The 22,331-nt window shown below is 33.1% G+C and overlaps 3 protein-coding genes and 2 pseudogenes across 3 annotated transcripts; 2 read left to right on the top strand and 3 right to left on the bottom strand.

The window, feature by feature from the left end:
- Positions 1 to 4,445: 4,445 nt before the first annotated feature.
- Positions 4,446 to 6,437, top strand: LOC114412096 (40S ribosomal protein S13). Its single transcript, XM_028375875.1, has 5 exons — positions 4,446 to 4,597; positions 4,693 to 4,765; positions 4,846 to 4,984; positions 5,240 to 5,426; positions 6,120 to 6,437. The coding sequence occupies exons 1-5, from the start codon at positions 4,575 to 4,577 to the stop codon at positions 6,151 to 6,153; spliced, it is 456 nt and encodes a 151-aa protein (XP_028231676.1). The 5' UTR covers positions 4,446 to 4,574; the 3' UTR covers positions 6,154 to 6,437.
- A 1,052-nt stretch (positions 6,438 to 7,489) lies between these two features.
- On the bottom strand, positions 7,490 to 10,442 carry LOC114412095. Its single transcript, XM_028375874.1, has 4 exons — positions 9,477 to 10,442; positions 8,706 to 8,813; positions 8,147 to 8,317; positions 7,490 to 8,056 (listed from the first exon to the last, which is right to left on the bottom strand). Exons 2-4 carry the CDS (start codon positions 8,709 to 8,711, stop codon positions 7,763 to 7,765), a joined length of 471 nt encoding a protein of 156 aa, XP_028231675.1. The 5' UTR covers positions 8,712 to 8,813; positions 9,477 to 10,442; the 3' UTR covers positions 7,490 to 7,762.
- Positions 10,443 to 10,596: 154 nt separating this feature from the next.
- On the bottom strand, positions 10,597 to 12,312 carry LOC114412094 (UDP-glucuronate 4-epimerase 5-like). Its single transcript, XM_028375873.1, has one exon. The coding sequence runs from the start codon at positions 12,158 to 12,160 to the stop codon at positions 10,871 to 10,873; it is 1,290 nt and encodes a 429-aa protein (XP_028231674.1). The 5' UTR covers positions 12,161 to 12,312; the 3' UTR covers positions 10,597 to 10,870.
- A 2,694-nt stretch (positions 12,313 to 15,006) lies between these two features.
- LOC114411445 lies at positions 15,007 to 15,734 on the bottom strand (annotated as a pseudogene).
- A 3,478-nt stretch (positions 15,735 to 19,212) lies between these two features.
- Positions 19,213 to 21,374, top strand: LOC114411444 (annotated as a pseudogene).
- Positions 21,375 to 22,331: the final 957 nt, after the last annotated feature.

Raw genomic sequence — 22,331 nt, 5'->3', positions numbered from 1 at the left:
TTGGTTGATGGGATCCATTAATTCAACGACTTTTTGTGCTAAGATTGTACTCATTTTTTATTACCCACAAACCAAATAAGGGACCAATGACTTTGAATTAATCTAGTCCAATGTACCATTCACACCTTGGTCCACCACATCATCCTTACATTACAAACAATCAAGATTTTTCCTAGGACAAAAGTTAACATATTGACTTGCATGATAGACAACTAATATGTCTTCCTACATAGACACCTTTTTGATGCAACATGACACCTTTTTTTTTTGTTACCAGAAATTAACATAGGCACAACTAATGATTCTAATGGTTGTTCTGATCCCTTCCACCGAACCTTATAAACTTTTCTATGTAAATATCCGAAGTAAGCACCTCCCACAAGAACACATTTGTCACTAAGTATTAAAACTCTACTTGAGTTATAATTCACTTAAACATTAATGTTTATAAGTGTCTACTATCATCATCAACTCACCTTATGCCACCATTAAGACTATTTAAAAATAATTGGACCTCCTCTCAATTTATCAGTATATGCTTACAAGAGTGATATGTCCAATTTGATTAGAAAAGTACTAACTTATCATTGTTTGGTTCTCTTACAGGTACTTTCAAAATTTTCAAAAGACTATATAGTCCATAAGCATCTTGTGAAAAAAATGATTCTAATGCAATAACACATCACAAAATCTAGTGAATGTATGACTTTTATTTTCCACCAAGTCTTGGAACTTAAACACCAATTGGTCATTATTCATGAATGTGTCTTCTAAGCTTTATATCCATGACATTGTCATCCCTTAACTTTTTTTCAATACTCTTCACTAATTTCTAATGTTGGTAGTCCATGACTTGCAACATCGTCAATGAGTCTAATAGGATAAATGCATGTTTTTTTTTTGTTAAATTGTATTTTTAAATTCTTATCTTTTCGAAATAGTTAATGATGTCAAACTAATTGATGAGAGACTAAAAACACAATTTACCAAAAAAAATACACATCATGGAACTAATTTCGCATATGAAAGACTAAAAGCACATGGTTAAAGGAAAAAGTCCTTGGCTTATTGATGAATGGATGAATAAGATTGACAATTAAAGCATAAGGATGAACAATTGTAATATGCTTAGTAATTAACTAGAGAAGTTGTTATGGAATTAATTTCGCATGAGTTTTCAAAAGCATGCATTCCAAGTTACATTGAGGCATGACCAAAAGCTCCAAATTTATTGATGGTATTTATTTAGAGTAATGATGTTTCTATTTTGATTATCTTACGATCAAGAAGAAATTAAATTAAATTTCCAAAACTTATTTCTCATTAACAACTATCTAATCAAGGACCTTATGAAAAACACTTAATTAAACAATAAATATGAAAATAAAATAATAAACAACACTTTATCAAAAGCAAGTAGATTGCTAGTACATGACAATTTAGGTTTTAGGCATACCTATTTATTCACCACCAACAACTTTAGCATTGTTTATGTCTTTTGTGACTCCACTTTTGCAAAGCTTTCTAGCTCATTCTTGGTTCATCCATTACCACAAAATTGAAGGTGCTAGGACCAAGAAAATTTCCAAGATTTGAGGAGTTATATGTGTATTTAAAAATTCTGGTGTTTTTTAGATTTCGAGTTTGTTAAAGAAGATTTCGTTGAAATACATTATGAGATTTCATTCGTAGTGCTTGTGACAATCCAATAGTTTGAATGAGATTTTAGTTTTTATAACTAACTGAAGCTTACATTTATCCTCAATGCATTTGTGTTTTCTAGCACAGTAATTCAAGATTCCTTCATTTCATGCAAGTAATTAATCAAATTGTTCTAATACCATCTTAAGAATTAAATATGATTGAGGTTATTTAGTAGTAACAAATTTTGAGAAATGTATAAACTTTATTATGATTTTTTTTCAAACAATAAAAAAATTATAAAAAAAATTATATTATGAATACTTGTAGAATAATTATTATTTTTAGTTGAAGATGATGATTAATTATTTCATCATTAAATTTACTTATGAATTTATACATATTGTTATGCATAAATTAGGGGTGGACACAAATCAGGATCCACTTGAACTCATACCCGAGAAAGATAAATAAACTAACATGTAATTCTAGTCAATAAAATGGGTTGATGAATTATGAATTTTGGTTTTAGATGGTCTTAAATGGTCGGGTTGGATTTCCACGGGTTTAGATGGTTCAAGCAAAAATTTTATGCTAGGATTTCCATCTAAACCCGTTGATTTCCACGGGTTGGATTTTTTTTTTTGCTTGAACCATCTAAACCCGTTGGATACCTATCCTTAGCATAAATTTTATATTGAATTAAATTGAGATAATCAATGAGTTAGGTTGACTTTTTTAATCTGAGGTCAAGAAATAATAGAGCCAAGGGTGTTACTTTGGACACCCAATAATTTTGGTGGGACACCTAGCACCTTAGGTGAAAGGGCTAAAATGCCCTTCACCTTATTAATATAAATACGAATACAATGCGCGCCCGTACGATTCCGCCGGAGTGCTTATTCTTCTTTCGTGTTGTGCTTCTTCCTTCTTGTGGTGGTCTCCTTCATTCTCCTTCACGCACGTCGTGATCTCCTTCATTCTCCTGGTAGTTCGTGGTTTTTTCCTCATTACGGTTCTTCTTCTTCCTCTACTTCTTGCGCGGTTGTGGTTCTTCTTCTTCCTTTCCCCTGTGTCGTTTTACTCTGTTGGTGCTTCTTCTTCCTTTGTGGGTGCAGGATGTTGTTGACATTGGTTTGATGTTGTTTGAAGCAATGTTGCAAACAAAAATGGTATTTTTCTCCGTATGGTTCATACGAATTGCCAATTCGTACCACCTATACGGATTGTTGATCCGTATGATTTTTTTTGTTGAATATTTTTTTTTTCAATTTTTTTCTTCTAAATTTGTCTTTTTTTTGAAATTTTTGTTTACATTGTAAATATATATTTGTCAATTATTATTTAATTTTTTTGTAGTGTAATGTTATTTTGTAATGTTAGTGAAATTTGATAATTTTTTTTCTGATTTATGTGTTAAGTATTGATTTTATTTATAAAAAAATATATTAGTTATTACTAAGATTATATTAGATTAGATTGCTAAAACTAAGATTATATTGCTAAAATTAAGATTAGATTGGTGAAACAATTAATTTTCAATATTTTTATATTATATTTTTTTAACTTAAAAAAATAGAAACAAATATTTAAAATATATTGAATTTGTTACTTATGAAAAATATTGAAATTATAATTAAAAATAATTTAAATTTGTTAGTTAAAAAAGATATTTAAACGATAATTTTAAATAATTAAACTTTTTTATAAAAATATTGAAACATAATTTTTAGTTGTACAATAAATCTGTTAGTTATAAAAAATTATGAAACAAACATTTAAAATTTAAAATATAATAAGATTGTTAGTTTAAGATAATGATTGAAATCAAATTTAAAAATATATTTAAGTTGGTAGTTATAAAAAATATTGAAACAAAAATTTAAAATTTAAAATATGATAAGATTGTTAGTTTAAGATAATGATGGAAACCAAATTTAAAAATATATTAAATTTGGTAGTAATAAAAAGTATTGAAACCAAAATTTAAAATATGATAAGATTGTTAGTTTAAGATAATGATTGAAATCAAATTTAAAAATATATTAAACTTGGTAGTTATAAAAAATAATGAAACCAAAATTTAAAATTAAAAATATGATAAGATTGTTAGTTTAAGATAATGATTGAAATCAAATTTAAAAATATATTAAATTTGTTAGTTATAAAAAATATGGAAATCAAAATTTAAAATATGATAAAATTGTTAGTTTAAGATAATGATTGAAATCAAATTTAAATATATATTTAATTTGGTAGTTATAAGAAATATTGAAACCAAAATTTAAAACTTAAAATATGATAAGATTGTTACTTTAAGATAACGATTGAAATAAAATTTTAAAAAATATTAAATTTGATAGTTATAAAAAATATTGAAACCAAAATTTAAAATTTAAAATTTAATTATTAACCACCATGCAGATTTATTTATTTATTTATTTTAAAAAATAGAAACATACAAATTGATAATCTGTATGTTTCTAAATTTTTTTACGTACTCTTATTATCCGACAACGAATAACCATCCAATTTCACTATATCCCCTGAACAACGTATACCACCGAAGACAAAAAACGCTTATAAGAGTGTGAGATTTTGTAAAAAAAAAAAGGCATTGTAAAAATGAAAAACTAAACCTGCATAGGAATATCTTTTACATTTTAAAAAACTGTTGAGCATCCCAACAAAAATGTTAAGAGTCCCAAGCAGTTGCCCAGGGCCAATTCGGCCAGCCCAACGGGCCAAGTTGGTTATGTAAAATACAGTTTCAAAAACTACCAAAGCTATTGGGCTTGACACTTTTTATCCTTATATAATACACATAAACTGCATAATCTAGGGTTTTAGAGTGGTGGAGTGTGCAGAAGAGCGTCGCAGTCGCAACCCTAATCAGAAGAAGCGCAGCTTCAAGCGAGTGACAGCCACCAGCCATGGGTCGTATGCACAGCCGCGGGTTTGTATTCATTCTTTCAATCTCTGTCATCGAATTCATTCTCTTCTTTCCTATTTTTCAAAACTAACATTTGATTTTTTTTCCTTTGGTTACAGTAAGGGTATATCCTCTTCTGCTTTGCCCTACAAAAGGACACCTCCTAGCTGGCTCAAGATCTCTTCGCAAGATGTAATTTTCTCTCGTTTCACGGTTTTTTCGCATTGTTAATGATATAATGTGATGTTTTTATCCTTAATTTTTTGTTCTAGGTCGAAGAAAATATCTGCAAGTTTGCGAAGAAAGGTTTGACCCCGTCTCAGATTGGTGTCATTCTCAGAGATTCTCACGGTATTGCTCAGGTCAATAGCGTCACTGGCAGCAAAATCCTTCGCATCCTCAAAGCTCACGGTTTGTGCTTTCTCTCTGCAATTTCGGTTACAATTTTCTGTTATTTTAGGTAATAATGATAAGTATAATGTTAATGGATATTGGATAGTTGTAAAATATGCGAATGGGAAAAGTAGAGAGCCGTGTAAAAAATTGAGATGGACGAGACAGTGTGTGTATATTTATAATGATTTTTGGCTACGGATACCTTGCTTTTCAGCAAAAAAAACATAGGTGACAATAATAATGAAGAAATGTTTTGGTGGTTGGTTTCAGGACTTGCGCCTGAAATTCCAGAGGACCTGTACCATTTGATTAAGAAGGCAGTTTCAATTAGGAAGCATCTTGAGAGGAACAGGAAGGACAAGGACTCCAAGTTCAGGTTGATTCTTGTTGAGAGCAGAATCCACCGACTTGCTCGCTATTACAAGAAGACTAAGAAGCTCCCACCAGTCTGGAAGTAGTAAGTACCTTCCCACCCCTCACCCTACTATGACTTTCTTGCTATTATTTTATCAATGGATTTTTAGTTGAATAGCTGATTATTATGTTGTATTTCTATGCTTGAGCTGTGGCCTTTGTGAAATGGAGTGGAAATGAAGGGAAGTGGTTTGGTTCATTTTTCCCCTGCCTATCCCAACACAGTATTATTAATAAATTTTTCCATAGGATTATTAAGTTATTTAAATTCTGTATTCTGTATACTAATATTCTGTCTGGAAGCATGCTTTAAGTATTTATTTGAGATGGACCACATTAGTAAGTATTTGTTTTAGATCTATTTTTTACCTGCTGAATGTGTTGTAAAATGGTCAAAATATATAAGATTGTCATGTAGATAGACATACTTTCCTAGAAGTGTTGGTCGATAGGTGATGCATACTTGATATTATTTGATACAGACTTTCCTAGAGGTGTTGTTATTCAATAGGTAATGCATACGTGGTATTATTTGGATATGTTACATAAGATGATCTTCTAAATGAAATTCTATTGATTTTCACTGGTAGTTATGTATTTTTTGTTTCGAGTGCACATGTGTATGATGCTTGCTGAAGTCTTTGTGCATTTGTAATTTGAATGCCAACCTTGTAACTTTTTTTTTATCCATGTGCACTGTCCCTTTCGTGCTATTAATGACTTGTGAATTTTGCAGCGAATCAACAACTGCTAGCACTCTGGTTGCTTAGAGAATGTATCAACTTTCATGGGTTTTGCTACCGTGCAGTCGCCGTTGAGCTAGCAATTTGCGATATCATTTTGATGTTTATTTGAAGGCTGGATAGGTTATGTGGCTTAATTTTGTTAAGAACCTATGGTTTGACTGGGAAAGATAATTTAACTAGTTAAGTCAATTTATCAATGTGGTGTTCTTTTTCTTTTAGCCGTTGGAGGTTGTCTTTTAAAGAGATGACTATGGTTTTTGGCTTTATTTTCAAGTAATATATATGCTTAGAAGATTTGAAGGATCGTATTCTTTATTGCTTATGCATTCAATTGGTTTCCAAAGGAAAACTATTACTTGTAACTGAACTTGAGTTCATAAAGTCAAGTTCAATCAAATTCCACTTCTTAAAATGTAATCCATACAGACACTAAGTTTTCACGTCATTTCCTTATTTAAGCGTTTCTAATCCAATAACTGACTGATCTTTTGAATCGTATTTTTAGTCTCAATGTTTTTCCATTACCAATCCCAACTCTTAAATACATTGGTTATTATTTTACATGTTAACTAATATTTGTTATAAGTTAAAGAATTTTTACATTTAAATCTATTCTCTTTTACTTTTATCTTTAAATTAATTTTTAATGGTTTAAGTAAAATTATCATTTTTCAAAAATAATATTATTACTTTAAAGTGGTTATTATTAATTAAATATAGAATTTATGTATTTAAAAATATGGTATTATGATTTTTTAATGTACTTTATATTTTTTATTACAATTTTAATTTTAATTGTGTAAATAAATATTTATCATGTCATAGTTTTTTGTGTTTGGTTACCATTACTAACGGTAGGGAAGATAATTTAGTGAGTGATAATATTGGCCTACGGTTGTTCATTCTCGAGTGTACTGTATTTTGCTTTGAGACCTACTCTTTGTAAACCACTTTCTTTTCAAGTTTATCTTGTAACAAGTGCAGTAATATTTGGATTCCTTTTCGATTGAGTAGAACGAAAAAAAAAATCAGCATCCATTTTGTACGCAGATGTTATGAGTCTTATATTAAGTAAAATAAGAAATATAACGTAATACTTAAGCTATAAGGTTCTTTCACTTAATGGATTAATATTTTGTGTTAAGATATCCTGTTGTGCATAAGTCATGACAGGTGATATTAGCCAATAAAAGCATATCAACGTTAATACAACATAGTGACATACTATACCCAGAAAGAATAAGCCAGTATTTTCCAGCACGATATGGTGAAATCCGAGCTAAACAATCATAAAGTGGTGATTTTATGTTAAGAATGTATGGAATTATGGTAGAATTTTAGACTTTAGGCAAAGTAATCGATCTCAGAAGGAAATGGAATTGAGGTAGATATCTGATAATGCAAGTTGATGCAGTTCAGAAGCTCTGATTTGACTCAATACATTTAGACTGTTAGTCAAGACTGTTGAATTACAACTTAAGAAAACATTTCAATGGCTTACCACCATTTTGGACCATAATTTCGAGCCTGTTCTTTGTTTCCAATAATCGTTTAATCTTTGACGAAGAAGACATAAAAGAACAATATATTCCCACACGAAATGTAAAGGAGTTCCTGGAGGCACAATGTGCTTTTACCTTGTGAATCCACCAGGAAAGGCATATAAGGTGAGTTCATGATCCAAATGGAAACGTTCTGAACTATCGAGTGTCTGCTTGTCTAAATTACCGGATCCCGAGCTTTCTGGGCTAGTAGGATTTATCTCATATTTAGCAGGTGGATTTTCTGACCCTCCTTTATCATCCTTATGTGACTTGTCAGAGCCATCTCTGTTATTTTCTTTGCCAGGGCTTCCTCCAATATCACCTTTAGGTACGTTGTGAACCAAATCTGGCCGAGCTTCCACATCAACACGCCTAAGGTGCAACTGCCATGATATAGACAACAGTTAAATCCATGAGCCAAAGACTATCGGAGCAAATCACATGTAAAGTAAAAAAAGTCAGATATGACATACCTGAAGATGCAAGTTATCTTCATCCGGTCTTGAAAGAAAAGGAAAATCTCCCCCTGTTTTTGAAAGAAAAGGAAAATCTCCCCCTGTTTTTAAATATGCACGCCTTGCCTCAGGATACCTTTCACCCAGTTGATCTCTAAGTTGTTGAGGAATTGCACAGTAGTCATTAGTCTTTAAGAAAGGAGCAAGACCATGTAAAAAGATGAAAGTGCAGTTATTAAAAAGTTCATATCATACTTTTCTGGGTCATAATAATAAGAAAAATAATAGCTTTAGACATTCTCATCACAATGTCACAACTCACAAGCAAAATGTATACATAATTATGTTGATGGTGGAATATGGAAAGAACTACCAGCGGAATTTAACATAACTAGAGTGGAATGGTATTACTAAAAAAGAGCTTTTTCTAGGCACACCAAAACAATAAGATTAGCAATTAATCTAGAGACTGAATAATCAAGATTTTTTTAGAAGAAAAGAGCCATGCAAAAAAAATCAAATCTTTTGACAACAGCATGATACAGAAACACACAAATTATGACTTGAGATGACATACATCCATTATAGTGATAAATGAATCTGAAAGAAGAAGAGGTTCCACTGAAGCAGCATCAGTTGTCAGCGACAATCTGGAGGCCAAGTCATCTCTAGAGAGGGTTTCTACCTGAATCAAGTAAATCAAACAAGCTATTTAACACAATAAATGCCAACATACAAGTAGGGAAAAAATAGGATATAGATTAGCCGCATTAGCATTTTAAGAAAATATGGAGTGCCTTAGGATAGTCAACTAGTCCCCAGTCTAAAGTATGGTGGACACTCTAATTGGAATGTGAGGAATTCAATTCCCTAAACAAAGGCTGTCAATGCTGGAAAAAATAAAAGGAACAAAGTAAAAGATATCTCTCAGCTCAGAGCTGTGAGCCCAAACCTATGGCTGAAAAACACACTACCTACCCTTCCAGGCAGCACACTCTATAAAACTGTTTCTGACCCCACCATTCTTCCACCCAGGGTAATAACCTCTTCCTCTAATTTCCACGTGTCCCCTTTTGCTCTTCCAGAGTAAACTCTCCGTATCTTTAGGCCATGTCTTCATTGATCTAACATTTGGCCCATATCTCCTTCAGGCATGTATTCTTTGCCTCTATCAAGCGCACATTTTAAAAATTCACACACACATCACAACAAGCATCTTTTGCACATGATTTTCTAAAGAGCAATCCATATATTTAGCATTAAGCTTTCTTACAAGTTATGATGTAAAGATATATCCAGTAGATTATTTAAATAGCCAAAACAAGTTTAATCATTAACTATACTTCACCTTGCAGTTAGCTGAGTTTCTAGGTTATGGCTCTCTCTCGTTTAGCAGCAGCAGAAGAACTCTTCTGCAGAAGAGCATTTTTGAAGTTAGTCATCCATTGCCTAACATTCAAAGGGTTACGTGAAGCTCTTGTGTGTGTGGAGGGTGGATGGTGTCATTTCAACAAGCACGATGTCCACACCACAAATCTTAACAATTGAATCATCCATGTACAGCTAAGTTTAAAACATAAAGTCACTGTCTGGCAACGACTCAAGAGTGGCAGCAAGATAACCTGTCACCAATCAATCTCTAGCTGACAAATGAAGTTCTACTTTGACCTCACAAAACAGTTTAAAAAATAGTACTTAAGAAAGAGTTAATAAAAATCCTTTTGAAGGCAAGAATTTTGAGCTACTACAGATTGTAGCCCCGATGGTATTACAACCTGATGAGGGCATTCGGCAATTCAAACTGAAAGCTGCAGCTCCACTTACTACTGTACTAACTCATCTATAAGCTGTAGGCTGTAGCAATTAGCAATTGCCCTGTCAACCACTTGACAAAAGTTTATTTGGAAACCTGAGGTACACATTATACCTATTTGAAACTGATAAGAACATTAGCATATAACAGCGTTTCATGATAATAATAAGGCTGAGAGACTCTAATTCACACGTCTGAAAGAAACTGAATTTCCAGTAAGTATTTGATTCAAATTAATCATCATCAAGCTTCCTTGAGTATCATCACAGCCCAGTTGACTACAGTGTCATCCATGACCAAATACATATTAATCATTTTCTCTCTGTTCCAATACCATTTCATAATAAAGACCAGTTTTTAACTACTCAGTCATCAACCCAAAGTTGCAACCACAAAATGGAATAAGAATGTGAAAGAAAATCAGAGAGGCTATACCAAGTGACACTCCAAAACCTAATAGCATCCTGAATGACAATTCAACAAGAATGATAAGTCAGAGTCACTAAAATAGATCTATACCTGCACATTTGCAAGCATAAGCACTCTCACCTAACATATCACATGCCCACAAGAATAAATTCCAATTAAGAGAAGCAACAGTATTATTAGAATTACACGCAGGAAGCAGGCAAATTCATAACCAAATGAGAATCAGTTTTAAACCAACAGCACAGCAAATCGAGTCCATAAGCACAAATAACTAAAATATCAATTCAATGTCTCAACTCAACTAAAAAATTTACAGCGGCTAACCTAAAAGGCAGGCATACAATTGAAGATGAAAAAAAAAAATACAAGAAAAAGAAGACAACAGAACATGATGCTAGGTCATCCGTAACCCCTAATACAACGGTAAAACCTCCATCCTCCAAATTACAAAGCAGAGCGAAAAGAATAGGGGCAGTAAAGCAAAAGAATGACATCAACATTCACCAAGAGGTCTTCTTGGAGTAAAATTCAAGGTACCACTTCACAAACTTCCTGAGCCCAGTCTCCAAATCAGTGGTGGGCCTGTACCCAAGGTCCCTGTGAGCCAAACTAATATTAGCATGAGTGAACTTCACATCTCCATTTGTAGGCATTGGAAGCACCTTCTTCTTGGCCTTCACCTTAAGAAGCTTCTCCAGAATCGCCACAAGCTCAGTCACAGGCACAGGGGAAGTATTCCCCAAATTAAAAACCCTAAATTGCGCAGGCCCTTTCTTCTTCCCCCCACTCCCAGTACTCTTCTTCGCGGTATCCAAAGCCCCCAAACACCCCTTCACAATGTCGTCAATGTAGGTGAAATCCCTCGCCACGGTTCCCCCATCGGGAGATTCGAATATCGCAATCTGCTTCCCCTTGAGAATGTCCTTCGTGAAGAAGAAGTACGCCATGTCGGGCCTGCCCCAGGGCCCGTAAACAGTGAAGAAGCGAAGCCCGGTAATGGAGAGCCCGTAGATGTGGTTATAGCTGTGAGCGATTTCTTCCCCTGCTTTCTTTGTGGCGGCGTAGAGGCTCGCGGGTTGATCCGTACGGTCCTTTTCGGAGAAGGGGACTTTGGAATTGAGGCCGTAGACGGAGCTGGAAGAGGCCCAGACGATGGAGGGTTGAGGGTTAGCGCATTTGGAAGCTTCTAGAAGGTTGATGAAGGCGGCGATGTTGCTGTGGATGTAGGATTGAGGGTTTTGCATGGCGTAGCGGACGCCGGCCTGGGCGGCGAGGTGCATGACGTGGGTGAAGGGGACGACGTCGAAGAGCTTGCGGAGGAGGGCGGCATCGTTGAGGTCGGCGTCGACGACGAAGACGCCGGCGCGGTCGAGGAGGCGTTGGCGGGCGCGCTTGAGGGCGGGGTCGTAGTAGCGGTTGAAGTTGTCGAGGCCGAGGACGCCGTCGCCGCGGCGCTTGAGGGAGAGGGAGACGTGGGAGCCAACGAAGCCGGCGGCGCCGGTGACGAGGACGGAGAGGCTGGAGGGGGAGGAGCGGCGGGCGGACTTGGCCACGCGCTTCTCCCAGTGGGGACCGCCCCAGGAGTCGCCGAGGGAGCGGCGGGGAGAGGCGGAGGGCGACGGCGGAGACAGAATGAAGAGGAAGAGGATGAATGCGAGGAAGAAGGAGGACCAGAGTGTGAGCTTGGAGAGTGAGGAGCGGATTCGGAGGCGGTGGTTGTATGGGGATTTTTCTGGCTTCAACTTCCCTGGCGTTGAGGGTGCGTGGTGGTGCTCATTCACCTGCGACATTTCATTCAACCAATTTATTAGTACCTAAACCCTCAAAAGAACCACCTTTTGGTTTTTGCTTCCTTCCTTCCTTCTTCTTTCTTTCCACCAACCAACTCTGATCGGAGCCAGTGCTAGACATGTCTAGTGTGTTTTATTTATATCACGTTTCCATTTCCAAATTACGCACGTCGCAGTGATTTTCTTTTTATCTGGGTCACATATTTGTGTTTGAAATAAAATTAAATAGAAAAAAAGAGTCAAAACTCAAAAGTATAAAATAAAATTATATAGGAGTGTATTATATTGAAAGATAAAAATAAGAATGGAAGAAATTGAGAAATTTCCTTTTATTTATTTTTAAAAGTGAAAGAACAATGTAAACAAATTATAACAATAATTAAATGTAACTAAAAATTAAATATTTATTATATTTTAGCATAAAATTAGTTATTATTATTTTCTAATAAATATTGGATCTATTATAAAAAAAATTTAGTTTCTCACAAAGTAACAAATTCTAATTCAGATCCTATTGAAAAAAGTGTTAACATTTAGTGTCTCAATGTTCTTCTAATAAGATTATTTGTTTTTTTAAAGAATAAGATTATTTGTTAAGAAAAATACATGTTACAACCAAACAATATTTATTATTAGAGGAATGATGAAATTATATCTAACAATTAAAAAACTAATAAATGTAAAATATATTTTCTCTCACTTTTTTTATTTTCTTTTATTTGAGATCATTATGTCTTGCAAAATCTTCCTTTTAAATATTTTACTGCATATTCAAAAGTCAAAACTCTAACTTAAGATCATTCATTAAGATGCAGCATCCCCACATCAATTGTTTGATAATTCCCTTTTAGGACAACATAGGAATTTTTTTTATAAATGAAATTAAAAAAATGTTTTTCTTGCATTTTTTCAAATAAACAATAAAAATATTGACATATTTAAAGAGTTTAATTTATATGTAATATTAAAATTACTTATTTTTCACTATTAACTTATTTTAATAGATAAAGATAGGAAAGAAAGAAATTAACAAATTTCCTTTTATTTATTTCAATAAGTGAAAGAGTAATATAAATATTATATATGTGTATATTAAGAAAAAATAAGTTTAACTAAAAAATTAAGTATTTATTATATTTTAATACAAAATCATTTATTATTATCACTACATGACAAACTAAAATTTGTCATAACATGACAGGCTAAAATTTGAATAAAGAATTGTTATGACAAACTAAAAATCCGACACCTTTGGCTTTCCCAAAAGCTGCGTCATCTCCCCCACCAGCTCCCTCAACTCCGCCCCGCATGCTCTCCCTCTCCGCCCCTTCCACCGACCCTCCCCACATCATATTCGTTATCACATTTATCACCGTCAGAAACACCTGAGATATAAGATTGATTACTTGATTAAAAAATAAAAAGAAGTGACGGTTAGATGTTAACAAAATCTAATAAAAAAAAATGAGAAACACCTGCTCCCCCACGTTCACCGGACTCCCCACTCGACCGTTCAAAAACGCCACCATTTTGCGCATCTCGTTGCGGCGCAGATCGTACACGGAATCCAGCGTGGCGTTGCTCAGCATCTTGAGCACACACATCTTCCGCAGCATCCGCCACTCGGCCCGTACGGGGTCCACGCTATGTCGGAGCGGCGGCTGTGACGTCGTGGCTGGCGAAAACGGTGTCGGTCTCTTTGAGCACCTCGAGAACCATGCCCGGTGACGTTAGCTTGCTCCCGAGTCGGAGCTTCAGAATTGGGCCGTGGATCTGGGTCAGGCCGGCGAAGTAAGTGTGAAGAAGGTCCGGGTCAAGAGATAGAAGGTTTCCGAAGATAGGGAGGCCCGGTGGAAGCCTCTTCTGAGTGTTGTTGGTGAGTTTGAGAAAGTAGTGCCATGCCATGGAAATGATGATACACAATGCAAGAACCAGTGCTGTGCTGTGACTGTACCAATACTCTTTCAGGTTCATGTTTTGAAACAAAGTTGAGAGTGCAGCAAGTCAGCAACCATGGTGTTAAAAAGAGTTGAAGGAGATATCACAAGATGAACATGGGTTGATGAGGATAATTAGCAGTGGAACAAAATCTGCAAAAAAGGACAAATAAGAGTTTGCTTTGCATGGATGGCACATGAGGATATTGAACAGGAAACGCAACAATGGAAGTTAGGTCAAGCATGTCATGACTCCATGACCACACACACGCTTTTATTATGAGCTAATATTTATTTAAAATTATATGGATTTTTAACAATTTTTTAATATTTAAAAAATACATTAAAAATGTGTTATTAATGATACATTTTTTAAAATCTATACATTAAAAACGCTTTATATATATATATATATAGATACATTGGTTTTGTTTGAAGTTATTTGTAAAAAAATAACTATTTTAATAAAATAAGTAATTTTATATTTTTTAATGTGTTTGTTTAAACTGTTTTTTTAATAAAAAACAATTTTTTTATTTATTTTAAGAAGTAAATTTTATATATTTATTAAAAATATATTTTTAAAAAAAATACTTATTTAAACAAACTAATTTATTATAACATGTGAATTTAACAATGCATGCATACCCGAGAGAGATAAATTCTTTATTAGAGTTCATTCGTTTTATAGCTATTATGATGAAAGAAATCACGATAGAGTTGAGAATGATCATGCCCCTTTTATAGGAAATTTATATTCTTTATCAAATTATAAAGGAATAACAAATTTACAACTCCGAGGTATAAACCTCTCAAGGAGCTACTCATAATGAATGATCCAACCCATTATATGATAATTTTTATTTAAAAATCCATATTTTTTTGTTGTACAATGACAGCAATAAGACTTAAATCTAAAACCTTTACGCTGGTACATATAATTCATATAGTGTTGAGCGTTGAATAATGGATACAAGTATATCCTTTGCCTAGTACATGAATATTATATTCAACTCTATTTATAAAGATCTGGGTTGGATAACCGTGGGGTGGGGATGGAAACCAAAGGTATTTTCTTTTTGAGAACAATTCCAAATTTCTCTGATACCTCTAACTTTTCTCCTTGGGGTATTGTCCAATCAAATAAGTGCACAAGTGTGGCAAGAAAATGCAAAACCGTCCTCTCAGCCATTGATATTCCTGCACAAATTCTTCTTCCAGATCCAAAGGGGAAATAATTGAAGTCATTGCCACTGAAATCCAAATTTGCATCTAAGAACCTTATAGGATCAAATTCGAGTGGTTTCTTCCAAATTGAAGGGTCTCTATGAATAGCCCACACATTCACTAACACCCGAGACCCCTTTGGGATTGTGTAGCCTCCCACAATAGTGGTTTCACTAGGACAATGAGGTAAGTGGAAGCACAGGGTGCAACCTTAGAGTTTCTTTCATCACAGCTTGCAAGTAGGATAACTTATGAATGTGAGACTCTTCTACCATGTTATCTTTCCCAACTACAACTTCCAACTCCTCTTGGACTCTCTTCATTGTCTCTGGATTGTGCATCATTTCTGCCATTGCAAACTCAATTGTGTTGGAAGATGTGTCAGTTCCACCGACAACCATATCCTGTTTGTGATCATTCAAAATCTTCACAATATTAGTCATAAAATTCTTCAATATCATAAAGTTTGGTTAATTTATGAGAAAGATTCACAGTACCTAGAAGGGTTGCCTTGTTTTCTTTTTATTTTATTTTATTTCTCTTTCTGGGCCTTGGCGAATCACTTTTTAAGGACATCCGACTAGGTCTAAAGAGTATGTGGATGGAAGAAATATATAGAAAACTGAATGAAAAAGGAAAGGTTTAATTATATTTTTGTTTTTAATATTTTAGTATTTGTATATTTTAGTCGCCTCAGTTTTAATTGTTCACATACAGTATTTATATTTATTCAATCCTTCAAATTAAAAGAAATGTAATAAAATTATGGTGTATCATTGATTAGTAGTATAAATCAACGAACGAAAATAATAGATAATTCTTATTTATTAGATAAAGAAAATACCAAATATACTTATGTTTTTAAGACATGAAATGCATATTATTTGTTTAATTCCTTTTTATAAAACTAATAAGAAACAAATAAAAAGATATCGTAAGACTATATTACATTATTGTAATACTAATGAATTTTTTTTTTAGACTTTATACTTTCATAAAACTTGTGGTTCTATAATTTTAAAATCTAATTCATGTACTTTACGAATCTTATTTTTAGTCCCTCTTCAGAAATAGAAATAGTGTTGAAGTTGTTTCATACTTGACAAGTAAATTATGATGGTGCAAGTTCATAAAAGCAACATTAAATAAACAAACAAAATCACAGAAACAATAACAAATTAGATGATATCAAACTTTAAAAACTAAAAATATATTTTTTCCAAATACTAAAACCAGAAGATATTGAATTGTCTCTATCGGCAAATTGCCCTAACCGGTGTAGTTTTAAAAACTTATTTCCCAAATGGGGTTGTTTCAAAACTTATCCCATAAGAGTGCTGTTTTTCCACGTAAAAACCATGCATGGCGCCAATGGTGGTGGCGCTTTCCGCCAGGCCGTGCCACGTGGCGATGGTGTCGCCATTCCCGCCAGTGACTTTGCTTTTTCCCACATGGCGTTGGAGTCGCCATTCAAGCTGGCGATTTGGCCATGGTCGTGGCGCCAGTCAAAGTGGCGCGTTGCTTTGCCCTAGGGTTGCAGCTAGGTTTACAGGTTGCAGGGACCCAGCAGGGTCAGGGGTCAGGGACACAGTGTTGCATAGGGGAAGGCGCCATTGGTGCTTGCGCGTTGCAGGAGGGAGGCACCATTGGTGCTTGCGATTTGCTTTCAAAAAAATTTGGCCTTATAAATGGTTCTCCACTCCATTGCTACGTCACTCCTCATAGTTCCACCTTCATCTTGCTTCTTCAGATAGCTTCCTTCCCTTGGTTCTTAGTCCTTCTTTGGTTCGTTCCTGTTGCTTCTAACTTCTTGGTAAGTATTTTTTAACTGATAATTTTAAATATTTTGTGTTATATGTTAAGTTAATTTTAGTTGGTATATTAATATTATTTAGGTTAGGTTTGTTGTTCTATATACATATGTTAAGTTAATTAGTATGTTATTATTTGTTTTATATGAATATGTTACGGTTGTTTTGGTTAGGTGGTAGTTATAAATTTTAAGTAGTAATTTGAAATATTAATATTATTTGTGTTATATGTATATGTTATAATTTTAGTTAGTATATTATTATTTGTGTTATAGGATACGTTAGATTTAGTTGATTTGTTTAGGTTAGGTTTGTTGTTCTATATACATATGTTAAGTTAATTAGTATGTTATTATTTGTTTTATATGAATATGTTATGGTTGTTTAGGTTAGGTGGTAGTTATAAATTTTAAGTAGTAATTTGAAATATTAATATTATTTGTGTTATATGTATATGTTATAATTTTAGTTAGTATGTTATTATTTGTGTTATAGGATACGCTAGATTTAGTTGATTTGTTAATATTATTTTTTGAGGTTATTTAAATTTGTATGTTATTATGTGTGTTATATATAGGTTACGTTAATTTTAGTTAGTATGTTATTATTATTTGGTATTTGGTTTAGATATGTTAGATTTGTATGGTAATATTTGTGTTATATACGTTAATTTTAGTTAGAATGTTAATATTATTTAGTTAACTTATTTTAAGTTTTTATTGAAATATATGATATGTGATTAATTATATATATATATATATATAAATATTTTAATTGATTTGTATGATATTTTAATTGAAATATATGATACGTTAATTTTTTGTTTCCATGGTAATTTTTCTATTTATTTTAATTGATTTGTATAATATATGTTATTTAATTGAAATTTTGTTAATTGAAATATTTTTTTGTCATTTATTTAAATTTATGTATGCATTTTAAATTTTGTTAATTTATCTATGTATTTAAATTTAAATTTTGTTAATTGTAGAGTATTTTAGTTACTATTTTAAGTTTTTCATGTATTTTAATTTATTTGGAGAGTATATTTAAATTTTATTATTCGTATAATATATTTAGTTATTAATATATATATATATATATATATATATATATATATATATATATATTCTGTTATTGATTTTACTCCATTTGGTATATATATTTAATTATTTTTTTAAATGTACTTAATATTTTTATGTATAATTAATGTATAAATTTTATTGTCAATTTATTGTATTATATTTTATTTTGGAGGATCAATGACATCTTCCTCGTCATGCTCACTTAAGCATGTTTCAGAATATGTTTGAAATAGGGAACAAGACAAAAAATTACACATCACGAGCTCTCACGTATGAAGGTGAAGAACAAATACCAGAGAAAATTATTCCTCTGATTGGACAGTTTAGCCTTAGCCTTTATGAAGGTATAAGAATCAATGAGACATCACATACTTTATATAGGCAAAACAAGAGACCCCTTCTTAAAATTCAAAATGTAATTGTTGCCTTATTATTTGGCTCCTCCATCAAAAACCAATAATACAAAATAAAAATCTTGTAACAACTTAAATTTTGTTTATCAGCCACATAATGGTTATATGCTAACATAATTTCCTTTAATATGTATCAGAAATAAAAAAAATCATAAATTATTTTTTTTATACCATGATATTGGTGCGGAGTATCCTAACTAATTTCCTTTAATATGTACCAAAAATAAAAAAATTATAAATTAATTTTTTTATACCATGATATTGGTGCAGAGTATCCATCAATTTCACTGATAACTAATTTCCACCAAAGAATTTGACTGATCACCTTTAGTGGAGTTTCTCCTTCCAATCATGTTTTTTCATACATAAGACTTGAATCTGAGATCTTGCTTAAGGAGATCAAATTCAGGACCACTCAAACCAATAACTTGTTGGTACACCATAAATTAGAATATACATTGATGAACTTTTTTGTCACATAAATACCTCAAATGTTTAACTCTTTTGTCACAAGACAACCTTTTTCATCTTTCTTCATTCACTATCCACCTACAAGTAAACAAGCTACAACAATTAGACATGGAACTCAGCATTATGTGGGGCTTGTTTGTCTCTTTCCTATCCACTTTTCTGTTCAAATCACTCGCCAAATCCTTCCTCTTCTCTTTTAAAGGGAAACAATACCACTTCCTCCCGGGACCATGGGTTGGCCTTAAATAGGAGAAACCTTCCAAATGTATTCTCAAGACCCAAACATTTTCTTTGCCAAAAAATTCAAGAGGTTCATAACAATTCTTTTGTCACTCTCATCAACCTTTCAAGCTTGTTCATTAAAATACACTCGCATTAACATATGCACTATTTGGTACATAAGGTTAATTATTTTATTGATTATTTTTTATTTTCAATAGGTATGGCTCTATGTTCAAGTCACACATTTTGGGTTATCCTTGTGTGATAATTTTTAACTCGGAAGAAGCAAAGTTTGTATTGAACAAAGATCAACTCTTCAAAGTTCAAACCAACATTTTCTGCTAGCAAAGAGAGGATGTTGGGGAAGCAAGCAATTTTCTTTCACCAAGGAGCATACCATGCTAACCTCAGAAGGCTTGTCCTTCGAACCATCATGCCTGAGGGCTGAGGCTATTAAAGACATAATCTCTGAGATCGAATCCATTGCCCAAAGTTGCCTCAAATCATGGGAAGGAAAGTTGATCACCAGTTTCCTTGAAAGGAAAACTGTAAGCCCTCAAACCAGAGCAAAATCCTCTATTTCTCTCTTTGATTATATTGTTGTTCATTTAAAAACTTGCGAAATTCAAACTTGTTTTTGCGAAGATTTTAATCTTAATTGTTTTCTACTTCAATTTTACTCAAACATTGCTTAGATATGTTTAATTTTGTAGATATTCTATCCTTAATGCATGCACTTCGCACACAAGGAGAGCAAGGAAAAAGCTTGCACAGATCTTGGCCCAAATAATCTCGACAAGGAGGAACATGAAGCAAGATCGCAATGACTTGTTGGGATTGTTCATGAGTGAAAAAGCAGGACCCACTGATGAGCAAATAATAGATAACATCATTGGTGTCATTTTTGCAGCTCGTGACACAACTGCCACTGTACTTACGTGGATTGTTAAGTACCTTGGTGAAAACCCCCATATCCTAGAAGCAGTAGCAGTAAGAATATATATGCCTCAAACATTATTAAACAATCACTTAATGACGGACAATTTTTTTTCTTTTTGTTGTTACTAGACTTTTAATTTAGAGTTTAGTTTAAACCTTTTATGACATAAAATGGAACTATGTTAGAAAATATGACATGTGGCTTGGTTTGGTGCCTTGCAAATTTGTTGGTTGTAACTTTGTTGGAAGAGCAGGAGTCCATAATAAGGGGCAAGGAAGAAAATGGAGAACAAATGGGTCTAAATTGGTCAGACATAAAAAATGTGCTTATGACATCCAGGGTCATATAGGAGACTCTAAGAATAGCATCAATTTCGTCTTTTACTTCCAGAGAAGCTATAGAGGATGTTGAAATCCAAGGTCAATAACCAAAATATGATAAGATACCCCTTTCTATTATTAATATGCCAAAGAGTTCATGTCCTTTTATTGTTTGTGATTTTGTGTTGGGGACTACTTTTCTTTAGGGTATCTCATACCAGAAGGGTGGAAAGTATTACCACTTTTTAGAAACATCCACCATAGGCCTGACAACTTCAAAGAGCCAGAGAAGTTTGATCCTTCAAGATTTGAGGTAATTATTGTGCAGTACTTGTGCATTCCCTACTTTCCTATTTTTTTTTAGTTTACTTTGCTATTCATATTATACCTACATCATTCTAAGCCCAAACTTTAACAAATTCTGTTAAATTATTTTGCTAGGTTCCTCCAAAACCCAATACCTTTATGCATTTGGCAATGGGATCCATGGATGTCCGGCAATGAATTAGCCATGTTGGAGATTTTGGTGCTTCTACATCACCTGACCAGAAAGTGCAGGTTGACAAACCAGATTATTACCAAATATAGTCTCATTGTAACCTTTTTCAGTCGTATGCACTAATGAGAGGCATATTCCAAAATATGAATGTTTGAATTATTCCAAGTGTAAGCCGCTATTTTTTTTTTTTTGCAGATGGTCTATAATAGGTGCAAAAAAGAAGAATCAATATGACCCTTTTGCCCTTCCACAAAATGGGTTGCCCGTCACATTATATCCCAAGAAATAAATATCATTCAAATAAAAAGTGGAGGCACACCAACCATGGAATAAGTCTACGATGAAGGATCCAAGGTGTTACATGAAAGAAATTGAAATGTTTAGATTATTTTCTCGTTATCAATTATTTCTTTTAAATGGGTGTGTTTGATAAGACATTTTAATTAATTGATAGATTTTTTTACTAGTTGAAAAACTCATTTATCATATTGTCGCGGTGATTTTCGGATATCAAGCTATTGATTAGCATTGACTCGCAATTTAAGATCACCACCGATCTTTTATTTTTCCGAAGAAAAGGGAGAAAGCTCGAAAAAACCCTATTTTTGAGAGATCAAAGGTCCGGGGGTTGGTTACGCAAAGGGAAGGTACTAGCACCCTAAACGTCTATAGTACTCTATAGGAACCTCTTGCTTATTTTATCTTTATGCTAAATTAATTATTTGTTTTGAAATAAATGCTCAAGTGTGAAAAGATTAAAGAGATAGGTTCGAGGGAAAGGAAAAGAAATGTTTTTGTTATTTTTATTGATTTGGAAAGACAAAGTCTTTTGCCTACATACCCGAATGGGATCAAAATCATGTAGTTCGGGGTAGAAAGTCAAGTGATTGGTTTTGATTGATTTTAAAGTTCGAAAAAAAGAAGAGTTTAGGCAAGATAAGAGGCCGAAAAGGCATAGAAGAAATAAAAGAAGTGAGTTCGATTGATTTTAAATTGAAAAAAAAGTTAGATTGATTAAAGGTTGATTAAAGATTTGATTAAGAAAGAAAGGATAAAGATTGACCCTTTTTTTGAAATTTCGATTATGGAAAGTTTTTTTGGTTTTTTTGTTTGACTCTCTTTTCTTTTTTTTCTTTTTTTTTTTTTTTTTTAGTTATACGGAGATAAGTCTAAACGCGCCGGATCCCTTAAAATGACGTTGGATCAAGTGAGGGCCCTTTTCCTCGGATACGGTTCAAATCACATG

Source organism: Glycine soja, chromosome 5, assembly GCF_004193775.1.
Source record: "Glycine soja cultivar W05 chromosome 5, ASM419377v2, whole genome shotgun sequence".
In the NCBI taxonomy this organism is placed as follows: domain Eukaryota; kingdom Viridiplantae; phylum Streptophyta; class Magnoliopsida; order Fabales; family Fabaceae; genus Glycine; species Glycine soja.
Note: the sequence above shows the minus strand (reverse complement) of the source record. Positions and strands in the feature narration are given on the sequence as shown.

Bases quoted from the DNA above. Each gene is read 5' to 3' on its own strand.
- LOC114412096 (XM_028375875.1), top strand. From the start codon at position 4,575: ATGGGTCGTATGCACAGCCGCGG. The intron at 4,985-5,239 runs GTTTGTGCTTTC...GGTTGGTTTCAG, and splicing joins TCGCATCCTCAAAGCTCACG to GACTTGCGCCTGAAATTCCA. The intron at 5,427-6,119 runs GTAAGTACCTTC...TGAATTTTGCAG, and splicing joins CTCCCACCAGTCTGGAAGTA to CGAATCAACAACTGCTAGCA.
- LOC114412095 (XM_028375874.1), bottom strand. The intron at 8,057-8,146 runs GTATGTCATATC...ATATCATGGCAG, and splicing joins AAGATAACTTGCATCTTCAG to TTGCACCTTAGGCGTGTTGA.
- LOC114412094 (XM_028375873.1), bottom strand. From the start codon at position 12,160: ATGTCGCAGGTGAATGAGCACCACCACGCACCCTCAACGCCAGGGAAG.